The sequence below is a fragment of the Rhineura floridana genome, chromosome 8, assembly GCF_030035675.1.
Source record: "Rhineura floridana isolate rRhiFlo1 chromosome 8, rRhiFlo1.hap2, whole genome shotgun sequence".
Classification (NCBI taxonomy): Eukaryota; Metazoa; Chordata; class Lepidosauria; order Squamata; family Rhineuridae; genus Rhineura; species Rhineura floridana.
Window position 1 is genome coordinate 125,515,825 of NC_084487.1, and position 16,995 is coordinate 125,532,819.

General features: G+C 42.9%; 1 protein-coding gene across 7 annotated transcripts in view; it reads right to left on the reverse strand.

Annotated features, from left to right (window-relative positions):
* The window catches only part of SHISAL1 (shisa like 1), a 124,994-nt gene extending 115,444 nt beyond the window's left edge, over positions 1–9,550 (reverse strand). For 3 of the 7 annotated variants that reach the window (XM_061582380.1, XM_061582381.1, XM_061582379.1), the window contains exon 1: positions 7,875–8,428. Coding sequence is in view for 1 of the 7 variants with exons in the window: in XM_061582375.1 (XP_061438359.1) it covers positions 7,718–7,720 (3 nt within the window). In the remaining 6 variants the exon portion in view is untranslated. Of the gene's footprint in view, positions 1–7,717; positions 7,776–7,874; positions 8,429–9,090 lie in introns of those variants that run through there. The other 4 variants (XM_061582378.1, XM_061582376.1, XM_061582375.1 and 1 more) reach the window with 4 other exon arrangements.
* Positions 9,551–16,995: the final 7,445 nt, after the last annotated feature.

The following is a 16,995-nucleotide window of genomic DNA, read 5'->3' on the forward strand; positions in this document are numbered from 1 at the left end:
CAGCTTGGACATCTGGCATTTCTCGCTCCATATATAGCAAGAGCCTTTGTTGTAGAATCTTCATCATTACTTTACTTGCATGGGATATTAGGTCAATAGTTCAATAATCACTGCATTCCCTGGGATACCCTTTCTTTGGAATTGGGATGTATATTGAATGCTTCCAGTCTGTGAGCCATTGTTTTCTTTTCCATATTTGTTGAGAAATTTGTCAAAATTTGGACAGATTCAGTCTCAGTAACTTGTAGCAGCTCTATTGCTATGCCATCTGTTCCTGGTGATTTGTTTCTTCCAACTATTTTAAGAGTAGCTTTCACCTCACATTCTAAAATTTCTGGTTCTTCATCATACGGTTCCTCTGTGAATGAATTCGTCATCCTGGCATCTCTTTTATATAGTTGTTCAGCGTATTGCTTCCATCTTACTTTTATTTCATCTCAGTCAGTCAGTGTGTTCTCCTCTTGATTGTTCAACATCCCTACTCTTGGTTTAAATTTCCCTTTAATTTCTCTAATTTTTTGGAATAGGGCTCTCGTTCTACCTTTTTATTCTCCTCTTCTATTTCCATACAATAACTACTGTAATAGTTCTTTGTCCCTACCTACTAGGTTCTGTTTATGTTTTAACTTTTTAGTCGCTGTTGTATGTCTTTATTTGTTGATCATGTTTGACCATGTGGTTTTAAATTGTATATGAAATGCTTTTATCTTGATGTACACCGCCCAGAGAGCTTCGGCTATGGGGCGGTATAAAAAATTTAAATAAATAAATAAATAAAATAGGTTCTGAGTGTTTTTGTCTCCTTTTGCTTTTCTTTGCTCTTTAACCATTTTAAGTTTTGTCAGTCATCCACTGAGGTCTTTCTCTCTTCTTAACTAGAAGTATTGTCTTTTTTGCATTCTTCCCTGATAATATCTGACTTCAATCCATAGTTTTTCTGGTTTTATGTCAACTAAGTTTAAAGCCTCAAATCTGATCTTTATATTCTTCTGGGATGTTATTTAAATTGTATTTTGGCATTATGGTTGCTTTGTTCTTCTTCTTTAACTTTACTCTGATTTTTGAAATTACCAGTTCATGATCTGTACCAGTGTCTGCTCCTGGTCTTGTTTTCATAGTAAGTATGGAACTTCTCCATCTTCTACTACGAATTATATAATCAATTTGATTCCTATATTGACCATTTGATGATGTCCATGTGTACAGTCGTCTTTTCAGTTGCTCAAAAAAATATGTTTGCAAGAAACAAATTATTGGCTTCACAGAATTCGATCAGTATTTCTTCTTCTTCATTTCTGTCTCCTAAGCCCCATTTCCCCACAATTTCTAGTTCTCCTCTGTTCCCTGTGTTTGCATTCCAATCCCCCATGATTATCAGCACTTCTTGTACTGGTGTGCGATCAATTTCTTCCTGTACTTCTGCATAAAATCTCTCCAATTCCTCTTCTTCTGTGTTTGCTGTTGGAGTGTAAACTTGGATGATGATTATGTTAATAGGTTTCCCATTAAATCTCATTGATATCACTCGCTCAGACCTTGCAGTATAGCTCCTAATTGCTTTTGCTACCTCACTATTAAAGCAACCCTGTTTCTTCTCAATTTCTCATTTCCTACATAAAATATTTTGTAGTTGTCCAATTAAAAATGTCTCATTCCCATCCATTTTAATTAACTCACACAAGGTATTGTAATGTTGATGAGTTCTATTTCTTGCTTGACAATTTCTAGCTTTCCCTGGTTCATGCTTCTCACATTCCATGTTCCTATTGTGTATGTCGTACAACTCCAGACTCTCCTTTTGCAACTATGTGCATCAGCCTCTGGGCTTCCATTTGGCTTTGACCCAGTTGCATCATTAGTCATAGTGCTATTCGTTCTTGCCCATTGTTCTTCCCCAGTAGCTCACTAAGTGCCTTCTGACCTGAGGGTCTTGTCTTCCTGCACTATCTCATGTTGCATTTTGGACACTCTGTTCATAGGGTTTTCATGGTAAGAGGTATTCAGAGGTGGTTTACCATTGCCTTCCTCTGAGTTTGGATGCATCTTAGTCTGGTGTCTCAGCTTTGACCATTCTGCCTTGGGTACCCCTGCTAGGAATCAAGCCTTTTGGTCTAGACTCCTGGTGGCATTGCTCTCAGCTTCTTCGACACCCTCAAACCCCCTCACCATGTTAAGGTGTGCATCCTAGAGGATGTCAATGACAATGACAACCATGTCAAGAACTGCTGCCAGTTCACACCAGACTCAATTCCCAAACCCAGGGCAATTGATCCTGGCCAGGCACAGCCTGTGCCTCCCTGACCAGGGCTGAATAAACCAATAACAACCCTGCAAGGCAGGTAGACTGCCACCATCCCTTAAACCTGCTCACCCACTCTGGGCCAAGGGGAAACCCAAAATGCCAGAAATAGACTTGCCAAGGATTCCAGAAGACAAGAGCCAAAGTTGCAGTTCTTGTCTTAGAGCCTTCAGACAACATACCCAAATATATGGTAGTCTGTGGTTAATTGGCCAAGGTGCTGGATTCAGAGCTAATTCCCTCTGAAATGAACACACACTGGTAAATAAGAGGTAGCTTTATTAGAATAAAATACAAGTGCAGAAAGTATGGTAGTAAAATAGTTCCTTAAACCAAACATCCCCAAGGGCTTGGTAAAATACAGAGAGGATTCAAATCACAAATAAAAATAAAAGTAGCAAAGCTGTCTAGCCTAATCTATACTCACACAAGATTGGTAAACCAGCAGAGTAACATCATGGTTCCACTTCTCCCCAGAGATGTATAGCCTGGATAGCAGACGGAAGATGGAACCCCGACATCAGGTAACAGCAAAGATCATTGGGGAACCATTTGCGCTATGAACTTGCCATGGCTACATGAACTGAAGTTTACTGCAGGACTAATAGTCTAACCTAAGAAAACTGGGCAAGGCATATTGAATTATTAGTAGGAATGAGGGAAGAATCCTCAACACTCAGATTACAAAGCAACTCAACTAATCTGATCTGGACAATCATGACCTGCATCAGATGTGAGTCACTTTTGAACCACAGTCCATGAGGTGCGCCAAGGGCTGCAGTGCTGCCTCTGTCCTCGTTTTTGTTTTAAACATTCCTTTTAATAGCTCCAGAGAAGTCTTCTAGCTGTCTACATGGCTTCTTGCTGCTATGCTTTGAACCGTGCAGAGGAGCAAGCTTCCCTAAGTAGAGGAGGAATGGGGCCTGATATCATCCTAAAGCTTTCAGAGGGAATTGTACAGCATGGTTGTCTCTATGTAAACAATGGATCCACATGGAAGTGGGACGGGACAGACTTAGTCCTGTCCCCATGTAGCACCAGACCAAACATTAATGGTTTTAACACTGAAGTAGTATGCTGAGTTGCTACATTTTTCTTCTGCCTCTGTCTTTAACATCAGGTGGATATCAAAATTAAATGAGTAAAGCTTTTCCTGGCAGGGAGGTTTGTAGGGAAAACTTACACCCACTGAAGGTATGCGTGTCAAGCTTCTGTTACAAATGCACAGCAGCAACATCAGGGAAGAAAAAAGCAACTCTAATTTCTATCTCATTAAATGCTATACAGAACATTTTGAGGGAACAATCACTGAGGATAAACCTACTAAAGGCTGTTAGCCATGATAGCTAGCTCACGCTGTTTACTTGTAAGCAGGAAGAATGGTTCTAAACACCAGCAGGAGGAGGATGGTCATAGCTCTTCATGCGCAGCTTGTGAGCTTCCAGAGGCATGCAGCTGGCCACTGCTGAAAAGAGCATGCTTGACTCAATTAATCTAGGCTGATCCAGCAAAGCTGTTCTTATACCAGTGTGGTGCAGCGATTAGAGTGTTTGACTCTGGGAGACCAGGATTCAAATCTCCACTTTGCCACAAAGTTCACTGGATGACCTTGGGTCAGTCACCTTCTCTCAGCTTAACCTACTTCACAGGGTTGCTGCAAGGATGAAATAGGGAGGGTAAGAACTATGTATGCCACCTGGACCACCGTGGAGAAAAGGGAGATAAAAGTAAAATAAACGTTATTTCTGCTGACAAGCTAGAAGCGATTCCAACATGTACTCGCACAGCTGTCAGAATGCATACAGAGAAGTTGCTTATTTGAAAGCACCCCCTTTTCACAATGAGGACACATAATCAAGAGATATGAGCAAATTCGCTCTATAAGGTCAGTTCAGCAAAAATCCCACATGCTTATTAAAGTACTTTAATAATTTAGGGCTTTTCCCCTGCTTCAGTTAACATGCATCGCTACCATCTCCAAGTTACGTTTTACTCCCTTTGTCACCCTTCCCCTCCACCTAGTGCAGGAGAAACCCACCCACCTAGCCCAGATATTATCCCACAATGCCCTGCAGGTAGATGCTACCTCACAGGTACCCTTCTAGTCTACCCCATCTCTTTCACCTCTTTCTAGGTACACACTAGAACAAATGACAAAGAGGCAACCAGGGAGTTTTACAATCTCCTCAACTGTGTGCAAAATCACTAAATAATTTAATAAAATCTAAATATTTAACCCACTCAGTTTAAAACAAATGCAATATAAAGTGCTTGAAGGTTCATCCTAACTTCTCTTCATGCACAGCTGGAAGAAAAATAACATACCTAGAAGGGACCAGTGTCAGGGAAGAATGTTTACTTCTAGGCAGGATAATAATGGCCACCCATATATCTGTGCAACCATAAATACTGAGCCTCACTGGAATGATAACCAGAACAATCTTAGGGGGTCACATTGTCATGGAAACAGATCCCACTAATCAGCTAAGACACCAGTGATTAAAAACAGCAAACACTGACTCATAACACAAATGTACATGGAGCAGTCAAAAAGGCAGGGGTTTTGACACGCTAAACAATCATGCTAACCTTTTCCTCACTAAAAAAAATGACAACAGTCCTGGCTCACTTCCTTCTCTTTTTAGCTTCTTTGAGTTGCATGTTCTCTCACCACTCAACTGAGACAGGTAAAGTGACACACAGCAACTTGCCTACTTTCACAGGAGAGGTGAAAAATGGATGTCTAGAAATACAGAACAAATCTCCTCTAGCTCCTTGTTTCCTACTCCGTGGTTCTTTCTACAAAGAAGAGAAGAGAGAGAGACTCCTCATCAATTTCCAACTGTGGTAATGCTGCCAAAATTATTTTCAGGACCAAAGTAGGCAAACTGTGGGGAATCCATTCTCAGATCTTTTTGGCATTTTCTTTTCATTTAAGCCACTTCCAGACTGTGGCTAGTTTGCAAATAGGATGCAATCATATACCAACAAATCCAGGTTATAGAGTGGATATGACATTTTTGCGCAACAACCCTGTTTCCAGAAACAATTGGATTTTTTCCAGTAAGGAAAGTGAAAGGGAAAAGCTCTGGGAAGCATAGTGTAACAAGTGCTTGATGTGATGTTGTAAAACAACAATAACAAAAACAGGTGGGAAAAGCTGTTTTAACAGCAGTAACATGGAGTTCACCCTCCACATTTCTCAGTCACCCCACTGAAGCTACTATTATCCCTGCTGCATAAAAAGCATTTTTTCCACTGTGGAGCGAACAGCAGCTTTAGGCGGGGATTTAGATTGGGGGGAAACAGCATGGAGGGATAGGTTGAACTCCCAGTGCCACTATTCCTAGTCAGATTTTGGAGTCCTAAAAGCTGCTTTAAAGTAATCTAATAAACTGCCAGGTCTCCCATGTTTTGACCCTTAGTAGCTAAGAGCAGGAGTAAAGGAAAGGACAGAGACAGATCTAGTTCCTTTAAAACTGGAATTAAAGTGTTTTTAAATCCAAGTCTCACTTCTAATCAGCTATCAGGTGAAGCCACCAAGAAAAGAAATTTAATATCCAGCACCGAGCTAGCAAATGTGCTGTCTCAGGGTGAATGCACTGCTCTCTGCAAGGTTAAGTCAGGTATATTCCAAGGAGTCCTCCAATAGGGAGGTTGGTAGCAACATTCCCCTTAAAGCTGGCGAGAGGACCAGTGTGTGGTGACTCTCTAGCAGAGACTTGTAATCGTCAAAAATCGGCTTAGCTGCAAACATTAAATGGAATCATAATCCTATGCATATTTATTGGAAGCAAGTCCCACTGTGTTATTCCATGATAATCGTGTTTTAGACTGCAGCCTTGGTAACCATGATCTCTCGGCCTACCTTCTTCACAGGCATACTAAGAGGAAAGAAGTGAGATAACTCCATGCATCACCCATCTTCCTAATCTCATATATGGGTCAACCTAGATATGATGTGGCATCGTATAAGCATCTTTTCCTTTCAGGAAAAAAAAAAGCTGTGGGGTCAAGACATTTTGCATCAGGGCTGTAGCATGTGGGAAAGAGGCTCGAGCACCTTCTCACCATAACAATACAGCCCCAGTCCTACTCTCCTGCCCCCAAGCTCTTAGCCATGGATTGAAAAATGTAAGGGCTTATTGTGTCAGGTGCACTGAACCTGGAGCTCCCACATCATGTCTACTTTGAGCACTCTTTCCTGACCCTTATGTACTTCTCCACTGTCACTCTCCCACCTCCCCACACTTCCCCAAAGAGGTGGGGCACTCCTTTAAATAAAATAAATACATAAAATGGTTTCAAAACATCTTCAAGGATGATTTACTCAACAAAGGAGAAAAAATGATCTGACTGGGTTAAAAATCACACACCTAGCAGTCTTTCCTAGGAACGTTTTTATTATATAAGCACCTGTCCCCCTCCATTGGTTGATGCCTCCTCCCCATATGTTTTCCTATATAAATTAAGTAGAGAGAAGCCAGTTTTTTTAAAAAAAAGTATTATGGTGAATAATATTGATGTCAACTAAAAATGTTAACAGAGAATGCTACCTCTTTGTTTGCATTAACAATACCTTCTTCCAGAACACTGTAGCTCCACCTCACCTTAAAGACATCCTTCACCTCAACCTTTGCCAACCCAGTGCCTTCCAGATGTTTTGGACTACAGCTCTCATCAGCCTTAGCCAGCATAGCTGTGTAGTCCAAAACATCGGAGGGCACCAGCTTGTCAAAAGATGCTTTACCTGATAACATCCCAGCAAAAGCCACCATGACAGGGTGCTTGGATTTCCTAAGTTCCTTCTCCAAATTCCCACTAGCCTTTTTACTTGTGGAGAAATAAGGAAAGGCACCCAGGCAGGATATCACCCAATTCCTCAGTAAGAACTGAAGAAGCCTCACTGAGTTCTGGCCAGTGGGTGTTAAAGCACTGAGAAATGGGTGCCTTTTGCAGCCATCCTCTCCACAGCCTCCTCCCTTCCTTAGCTACACTATGCACATTTATGTTTAATAGTTCTTTGAAAACACGCTAACATTGTATTACCATTCAACACAATTCACATAACTTTTACATACACTGGGTTACTTATGTCTAGATTCTGGGTGTTCTGCCCTGCCTGAAGCCTCATCCAACCAGGGGTCCGGCTAGGGACCTATCCAGCTCCTAAATATATACCACCCCCACACTTCCATAGCATTCGCCTACTAATCCAGCTGTTTATTTATTTAACTATACTTGTATACCGCCCCATAGCCGAAGCTCTCTGGGCGGTTTACAGTAACTAAAAACATTAAAACAAATACAATTTAAAACAGATCTTATAAAAACAATTTAAAACACAATGTAAAAATTTAAACAGCTGTCCGCCCTCTCTACCCCCGCCGGACTTATTCCCCCGCCATTTGAACCCACCATATCACGCAAACCAACTATTATTACGCCTTCCGGCCTGGGAAACTTCCTCGGGATGTCTTCGAAGCCGGATTTCCACCCCCGTGTAAACAACAGCAAGCAAAATGCCAAAAAAAAAGCGCGTGCTGGAAAAATCACACTGACTCTCCCGTGATACCTTATGCGATGGTCAAGCTGGCCTCTAGGGGGATCCCGCGTTACCATGGTTCACCCCGCTTCAGGAGGGTCGCTCCCTGCCCTCCGGAATCTGAAGTCTCGCCTCCATATCGAGGGGCGGCGCCGGCAGACTGGGCGCGCTACATACAAAGACCTGGCGCTGCCCGGAGCTACCCCCTACCTCGTGCTTTTGTTTTGTTTTTAAGGAGCTCGACTCGATCCAGAACGGGAGGCAAGAAAGGAGCCCGTTCCAGCCGCGCGGGGTTAAGCTGGGACTTGGTCTTTTCTGTTTCCGAATTGGAGAAACAGTGCAAACCAGCGGTGAATTGGGGGTGCGGTAAAGGGAGGAGGAAACGCAGGGAGGGGAGTTAGGTAAGAAGAGAATTGCGTCGTCTGCGTCCGTTTTGGGAAGGTTTGCATTGGAGAACATCGCACCTGGGTAGGTGACGCTTTGAAGACAACCCCTCCCCCCGGTGCTGGCGTTATAGGAATAACTGCGGGAGTGGCTTTAGATCTGGGGAGATCGTCCAGACATTGACGGAGTCTGCCAATTTGTACAACCTGATCCTTACTTTGAAACAAGTCCTATTAATTTCAATGGGATCGGCTTCCTCGGGTAAGGCGGCCAAACTATGCGCACTTACCGGAGAGCAAGCCCTATAGATCTCAGCCGGACTTAACTTCCGAGTAAACCTGCAGAGGCTTATGGTCTGCCGGTGTCCAGGTTTACTCAGGAGTAGAGGCCCATTGAGTTCAGTGGGACTTGCTCCCGAGTAGAAATGCACATGACCGACACCTTTAAGAACGGGAGGTACTCTTATCTAGTAACCCGCTACATTTGGAGAGAGCCACGCTCTAAGGTGGGCATCGAGCTCACGGTGTGGTGAACCCGCTGCGCGCAAGGTACCGAGAACCCGCGAGTAAGTTGATAGCATGAATAGAAAGCAGGGGAGGGACCTCGGCAGCTGAGGTTCTGGAGCGTGGAGACTGCAGGCTCGGGTTAAGACCCGGAGAGCAGGCAGCGCTGCTCCTCGCCATGTTTACTCGAAGCAAACCCCGCTGAGGTCGGAGGAACTTGCGCTCGAGTCAGCGTGCATCAGGATCGCACAGCTCGAGAGAGGAGGGAGACTTGAGCGGTTGAATGGAGGCACGGAAGGGATAAGGCTTCGGAGGTGACCGCTGTGGAAAGGGGTAGGAAAGAGAGGAGTCTCACCCACCTGAGAGGCGAGCAGATCCCCCGTGGGGAAACGCCGGCAACTGCGAAGAGCGGCATCACACCAGGGAAGCTCAAGGCGCCCAAGGCTGGAAACCGCCTTCCTCCGGGCTGCTTTTCACTGGGCTCCTGTGGAGGGCGGATCAGGGAGCGCATCCCATTTTCGCCAGGCAAAGGCTACACTTCGCCCTCGCTCCTCCGCCTCCCTCTGCTCCGGTTTGATGAAAAAGGGGGGAGGGAGGGAGACAGGCGGTGGCGGCAAAGCGCAGGCGAGTTGGAGCCCTATCAGAGGTCAAACCCGTTGGCGCGCTTACGAAGAGGTAGAGTCGGAGGGGGCGCGCCGCTGAGCGCTCATTGCAGGCAGGCAGGAAAGCAAAGAAAGGAAGAAAAAAAAGGGGGAAAGCTCCTCCCCGGGAGGATTCAAGGAGGTGAGGTCAGCTGCCCTACCAGCCTTGAAACAAATTGGGAAGTAAACTTACTAGGTACCATTGTACTTAAAGGGGCGTAAATTTCTAAGTAAACAGTCACAGTATCGTGCTGGAGGGCAAGCTCACTTATTCGGGAATAAGACCTGTTGAACTCAGCAGGATTACTTCTGGGGAAATATGTGTAGGATTAGGCTGCAACCCTTTCTATGCTCCGAGTCTATTTACTGGGAATTAAGTCCTACTGCATCCAGTGGAAGCACTGGTAGCGAAGTACAGCTTATTGTAGGAAGTAAGTCTTGCTGAGTTAAATTTGGCGTTGCTTTTGGTGGGCTGGGATTTTCTGGGCTCTTGCAAAAACTGCGGCCCCTTTACCCAATCAGCAGCCTCCTTTCAGTAAAGTCGGTTTGCTGTTGGTTGTGTTTCCACTACCATCCCTCCGCTCACATTCTTAAGATTAGCAGCAGGTAACTAGTGGGCTTCCTCCCTGGATAACTAATCCTCTGCCAGGGTCATATTTTGATCAGCCTTGGAGGATAAAGTTTTATATACTCTAATTTAAAAGTGTGGGCCTGTCCTACATGTGCTTACACAGAAGAAAGTCTCACAGTCCAAAGAGACTTAACTGTCAAGGAAGTGTGCATGACATTTGCAGTTTCAAAGTTTCTTAAAGAATCTTCTGTGCTGTTTTGCTTAAAATACCACAGGATTAAATCCTGTGAAATTCAGAGGGACTTACTTCTGAGGTAACAGGCACAGGATTCAGCTGCCTTGGCTACAATTCTGTGCGTGTTCATTTGAAAATTTGAAACCAATGGGACCAGAGCACATGGTTAGTATTAGGGATTTAGTAAAATTTCTGAAGGACCCAAAGGCCATTCAGTAGCATTTGTTTTTGTATGCCCCTTAGAATTAGGCTACATCTGATTACTTCCTGGAAAACAATTCTGATAAGACATGATGTTCTGCTTTGGCTGTCACTCTTCATACAATATAGATTATATTGCCTCTATTATGGCCTTATTTGCAAAGTTAATTATAATTATACTGGCCAAAGAAACAATATGAGAGACCTGCCAAAATAGGGAGTTTCTGTGATGTAAAGTTTTCATGTGAATTTTAAAAAGTGTTATGCTGTTAGTTAGCAGAATAATAATAGGATTCCTGATAATCACTTTACAGTGAGGAATAATCATGTCATGGAAGCCCTTTGTATTGGGTATCACTCTCCCTTCTGCTCTGCCTTCTAAATTACATCTTGTTTTTTTAATGATGGATCTTGGTAACTCTTTAAGATGCAGTCATTCCTTTTAAAATAATATTTTGAAAACCTTGTTAAATCACCAGGCTAAATGCCATAAAGAAAGCCTTGGGCTTACAACATAGATTTCTCATTTTAAAAACCTGTTTTGTATTTATTTATTACACTTATATTTCATTTCCTCCACAGAGGTCAAGGCAGCGTATATAGCGGGTGGAGAACCGTTGGCCATCCAGACATTGTTGAACTACAACTCCTGTCACCCCTGACCATTGGCCCCATTGGCTGGGGCTGATGGGAGTTGTAGTTCAGCCATATCTGAAGAGTCACAAATGTTCTATAATGCTCCCCCTCCCATTTTATCCTTGCGACAATCCTGTGAACTAGGCTAGGCTGAAAAGAGTGACTGGCCAAAGGTCACTTGTGAGTTTCGTGGCTGAGTGGATATTTCCTGTCCTAGTCTAATGTCCTAATGAGCTTGTGTGTATAGTCTTACATGTAAGGCAAGTACTGTAGATGTGATTTTAAAATTATATATGGATGGCATTATAATGCATATGTATGTCATGGACTAGATATTCAAAATAAAGGGTGGGGGGAGATCTACCCCTTTTTAAAACCATAGTTGCCTGTGAACAGGAGAGTTAGGGAGGTAGGCAAAGAAGGCATTGGTGCCTGTTCCAAGCTAAACTGTGTCATGTCCCCTTGCCCTCCCCCCCCAGTTTCTGGGCTAGCTATCATCAACTTCCCTGTGGCACGGTTTCAGTAGGGCTGGTGTCTTTTGTGTTGGTGGCTCTACTCTATATTTTTATAAATGTTGCAAGCTACTTAAATGACTCTAGTTGAAAATTGGGATAAAAAGCCAAAAATTGGGATAAAAAGCCATTAGATAAATAAGTTGTAATAGCATGCATAGAGCAATCACTGATCATCCATAAAAAAGTAGATGCAGGGAAAGCAGTAGCTTTTTTAGGACCAATGGGAAATCACAGAGTAGTCTGCAAGCCTTTTTGCTATACACAAAGCTTCTTCAGGCTGGATGTTAAGACAACGAAAAAAGGGGGAAGTGGAGAGAGAAAAAGATGGGTATGAGATAAAGTTGTCCTAAGAGTTCTTTTCAAATGTGCAATCTTTAAGGAACACTTGCCATATTGTCTGCTCTGACCCTCACCCCCAAGGATTTCCCCTGGAACTCCACTCAGTTCATGTGAGGCACAGGGTGTCACCATTGCCCTGCATAACTGGAGAATGTGCTCCAGAATAGGTCCAAAATTATCCCTGTATCTATATACAGTAGGGTAGGGAATGTAAGCAGTGCTGCAGGGAATGTAAGCAGGAACTGCAGGGTTTGCCCTAAAACATTTTTAAAAAAAAAAATGCTTCTAAGACAAATTACACCTGTTACAGTGTAAGCTAAATTCCGGCATGCATCAATTGGACTGAAAGAAAGCAAATTGCTAATCGAGGCAATGTTACTATGGTAAAGGAGAAGAGCCTGTATTTTTGTCCGTGGCAGTGTACAACGAACCAGGCCTCAATTAGTGCTTGAGGCGAACCTAGCAAGTGCAAATAGCATTTGTTCTGAGGATATGGTAAGGACGCTTTCTCTGAATAGCATCTCCTAGGAACAGAATGACGCAAGCAGTACTTTCTGGTATCAACAGCAAACCAGCAGCCTTTGCTTAGGGGCAGGTGAAAATGAAATGGAAGGAAATTGCAGCAAGCTACTCTTCAGTCCACAGGATAAGGTGGGATATAAATAGTACCAGTTAGTTCATAGTTTTATTCCCACCACTACCATTGTTACTGCAAATGGAAACTGTAGGGTAGAGAGGAATAAATATCAGCCTTGTTTAATAAAGGAACCAGGAGAGCATCCTGTTAGAGGTAAATAACCCAGGGACATTTAGGTTTGCCAATTAAACAGCAAAAAGAGCCTGATCTGCTCTGTGCAGCTTGAATCTAAGGAGTCAAAAGGAAAAGCTTTCTGTGACATGAAGATATGTTATCACCTGGCAATATCAGCACAGCAAGCTACTGTTAAAGACATAGAAGCAAGGGCCAGCAAAAGCAGTTGGTAACCTTAGGAATATATAAAGATCCCAATTTAAAGCTTATTTAAAGCAGTACATGGAAGTAGAGTCTTAGAAAGGAAACAGAAAAAAGGAAATTTGCTGTGTAATCAATTGTTGTCTGACATTCTCCTGTTGCAACTTGCAAGATATCATTAGTGAAGACATGAGCTGTGGATGGGTCATGCTCTTTTCCTCACTAATGCTACCATTCCAGCTATGCAGTAGGATGCCCTGAGAAGCTGTGGGGTGTGGGTGTGCCTTTTGTTACCCTTACATCAGGGTTGGCACAAGATTTGATACCACCCGAGGTGAGCGGCTGCACTGCTGTTCCACTCCCCTCCCCACCTTTCAGTTCAGTGAACCACTTTCCCCGCTTAATGCAGAAGCAGTTTAGGCAGTCTCTTTGCTTCCATCTGCACTATTCATTTAAAGCAGGATTTCAGCAGTCATGGCTTCTCCCCCAAAATCCTGGGAGCTATAGATTGTTAAGGGTGCTAAGAGTTAGGGGACCTCTTTTCCCCCCACAGAGCTACAGTTTCCAAAGTGGTTTAACAATCAATCCCTCTTCCCAGGGAACTCTGGCAATCATAGCTCTGATATTTCTCTTCAGAGCTGGCTAGCTGATACGGGGGTAATTTGAGTTTGTGGTATTTTATATTGTGATAGCTAACCTTTGTTAATTTTTAAGGTTGTAATCCTAGACACATTTATGAAGGCATAAGTGTCATTAATTTCAGTGACACTTATTTCTGAGTGAACATGCTTAGGGTCACAGCTGTACATGTGGTTTTTAAAACAGAGAAAGAAAAAGATAACAATGTGTAAACTGCTGCTAATAGCTTGAAAACCAGCAGGCGGCTGGTAAAAGCTTCTTAGCAAGGATTTCTGTTAATTGACATTTGCTGTGAATTAGTACTTCTGAATAACATGCATTTGGAATTGATGTTCATTTATTGGTTCACAAGTGACAAGTAGTAAAAGCACAAGGAGTGGGTCACCTGTCTTCAAGTGGTTGGTGTTAGCAGCAAACCACATAGTACAGTTCTCTGAATTCTCTGTTCTCAAATAAGTGGACTGAAAAATGCTCAGCTTTCAACAGCTGGCCATTGCAAAGCTGAGGGAAAACTAATGATTTGTATGGAACTTCCCTGAAATCCTAATTAATGTGGCTTGCTTTATGCTTTTGAATGCTGCAGATTATACTATTAAGCAGAACCAGCCTAATTTAGTTATGGCACTATTCCCCACAAGGATAATAGAATGAATCATGTTATGCACACCCAAAGTGCCTATAGAGATTCCCCACGTTTGCCACAGAGCAAACAACAAGAGAAAATGCATCTCTCAATAAATGCTTTCTGTGTTGTTGTTTTGGATGTTGTCATTCTCTCACCCAGCTAACATGTAACACCAAACCGAACCATGGCTTAGCATGAATTAACAACATGCTGTTTCCCAGAGATAACATAGTGGTCCCTTTGCTCTTCCTGCAGCTCTGCTGCTGCCATGCTACTGTGAGCTGGCATAGTTTGGATTGAGATTACATCCGAAGCCAGGCTCATGGTTTATCTCCCCCCTCATGAGTGGTAAACCATAGAGCAAACCTAGGATACATCTTGTGGTTTGTGTAGAGCAAGATTAACCATGAGCTTGGGTTCAGACATAATCCTAAACCAAACCATAGCTGTAGCAGCATGGTGGCAGTAGGACCACAGCAAGAGCAAAACAGCCACAGTCTTCTCTCGGGGAACCCACATATTTGCTCATTCAGCTATGGTATGAGCTGAAGGCACCCTAGAATGTGCCCAATACTCCTCTGGCACTGTGTGCTTAAAGGGCTCAGGAGGATCAGCAGTGATGGAAGCTTATCCACCAGTATTGGATCTTCTTACTGAAGAACCCCTGATGAGTTTCTTCTGAAAGAGCTGCTAGTTTGCTGCTGAGTCAAGTGTAATGTTTGATTAATCATGTACAAAATCCTAAACAACTTGGTACCAGGTTAACTTAAAAAAATGCCTTTCTTTATATAGGAAAGGCATTTTTTAAGTTAACCTGGTGCCAAGTTGTTTAGGGTTTTGTAAATGATTAATCAAACATTACACTTGACTCAGCAGATCACAAAGATCTATGGAGGAAGCCCTCCGGGTTGTGGCACAGCCTGCTGAAATCTATCCTGTGGCAGCCTTTTCTGTGGGGGTGCCCAGCTGTTGGAACAGCTTACCCCCCCTCCCCCGAAAGAAGGCAAGCACTGACTACAATGTGTTTTCAATGCTTGCTAAAAACATATTTGTTTGCCCAAGCATAACCTGGCCACTGATACTCAGACGTGGCAGTTTTTCCTTTTGTTGCGACTGCTGTGCACTCATGTTTTGTTATTGTTTTTATTTAATTGCTTTATACTATTGTTTTCAAGTTGCCCCTGAAGAAATCATTTGACTCTCAACGTGCTGCACCTGAATAAAACTTTTCAACGGCACCACTCTGAGGGTTCCTCTTCTCTTCATTCCAGTTCACTGGAGATACCGGGAACAGAATTGGGTACCTTTTACATGCATGGAGTCTGCCCTATCACTGTGCTGTGCAACACAGAGCTGTAGTTTTTGCAGAATATATGTGTATAACAAACACTATACACTGCAGGTGTAATGAATAATAATGCATATGTTTTGCACAAGAAGTTCCATCATGCAGTTTTACGAGTTTAAAAGAGTACAATAGCATGTCTGTACTTTACTTTTTTAATAGTATAAATAGAATTAATGGTACAGTGTCACAGAAAAAGAGAAAATCATATTGATACCCCCCTTTCTTCTGAGGTGCTGAAGGTGACATCCTCATATATTAATGTTGGTAAAGTTCTTGCAACATAATATTTGCAAAATGGGTGGTAAGTACGTGAGAACATCTGGTTATTATCAATATCATTTACATTCCACCTTTCCCTGCAAAGAGCTCAAGGTGGCATACATGGTTCTCTCCCTCCCCTTTTTATCTTTACAATAGCTCTGTGAGGTAGGTTGGGTTGGGAGATAGTAAGCAATCTAAGGTCAACCAGTAAGCTTCATGGCTGAATGGGGATTTGAACCTGGATCTCCCTACTCCACATCCAGCATTCTAACCACTACTGTAGTGGGTCACAATGACCCACTATGAGTTACTTGCCCAAGGCCAATAAGCTTCATAGCTAAATGAGACTTTATATCCAGATTTTCCCATTCTAAGCCCAATATCCTTTCTGTTATACCATGCTGGCTCTCTTTTAAAATAAAAAGTATGGAATGGTTCATCGATTTGCATGTCATCCTTGTGTAGGGGGATGGCACTAATCTAGTTTTAGTATATGCGCTGTCAAAACCAGAGCTTGGAAAAGTTACTTTTTTGAGCTACAACTCCCATCAGCCCCAGCCAGCATGGCCACTGGATTGGGCTAATGGGAGTTGTAGTTCAAAAAAGTAACTTTTCCAAGCTCTGACAAGCATGTGCTATCTTACTTTTGAAAGAGCCTATTTCCAATTTTCTTTTAGAAGAGTTCATTGCATAATGAAATGGAACACACAAAATATTTTATCATTGGGTTCATGTTGTTAGCGAATTTTAGATCAAATTGCACAAGTGGGTGAAAGTATATTTCATATTCTAATAGCAGAAAGTTTTGCATTATATGGCAACAAGTGGATGCCTTGTATAAAAATCAGAAAGAGTTGGGGGCAGGGGGGTGCTCAATTCCTATCCTCTGTGTCCTGGCCTTTATTTAGGGAGCTGCCTTGATCAGCCCATTGGTTCATCTAACCTGCTATTTACTATTCTATTAAAGAGAATAGTAAGAATCCTTGCTTTCCTCACAAATCTGTTTCACCTTCTAATCTCTGCTGTGTAGGTTTCTATCTGTGCTGTCATATTAGAAATCTGAGTTATGTTAAATAGAGAAATCAGACATGCTAAATTAGGATGCTATAGAATCATAGAGTTGGAAGGGGCCTTGTAGGCCATCGAGCCCCTGCTCACAGCAGGAAATCCACAGCTAGAGCATCTCCCGCAGATAGCTGTCCAGCCTCTGCTTGAAGACATCCAGCGAAGGGGATCCCACCACCTCCCTAGGCAGTCGGTTCCATTGCCGAACTGCTCTTACTGTCAAGAAGTTCCTTCTA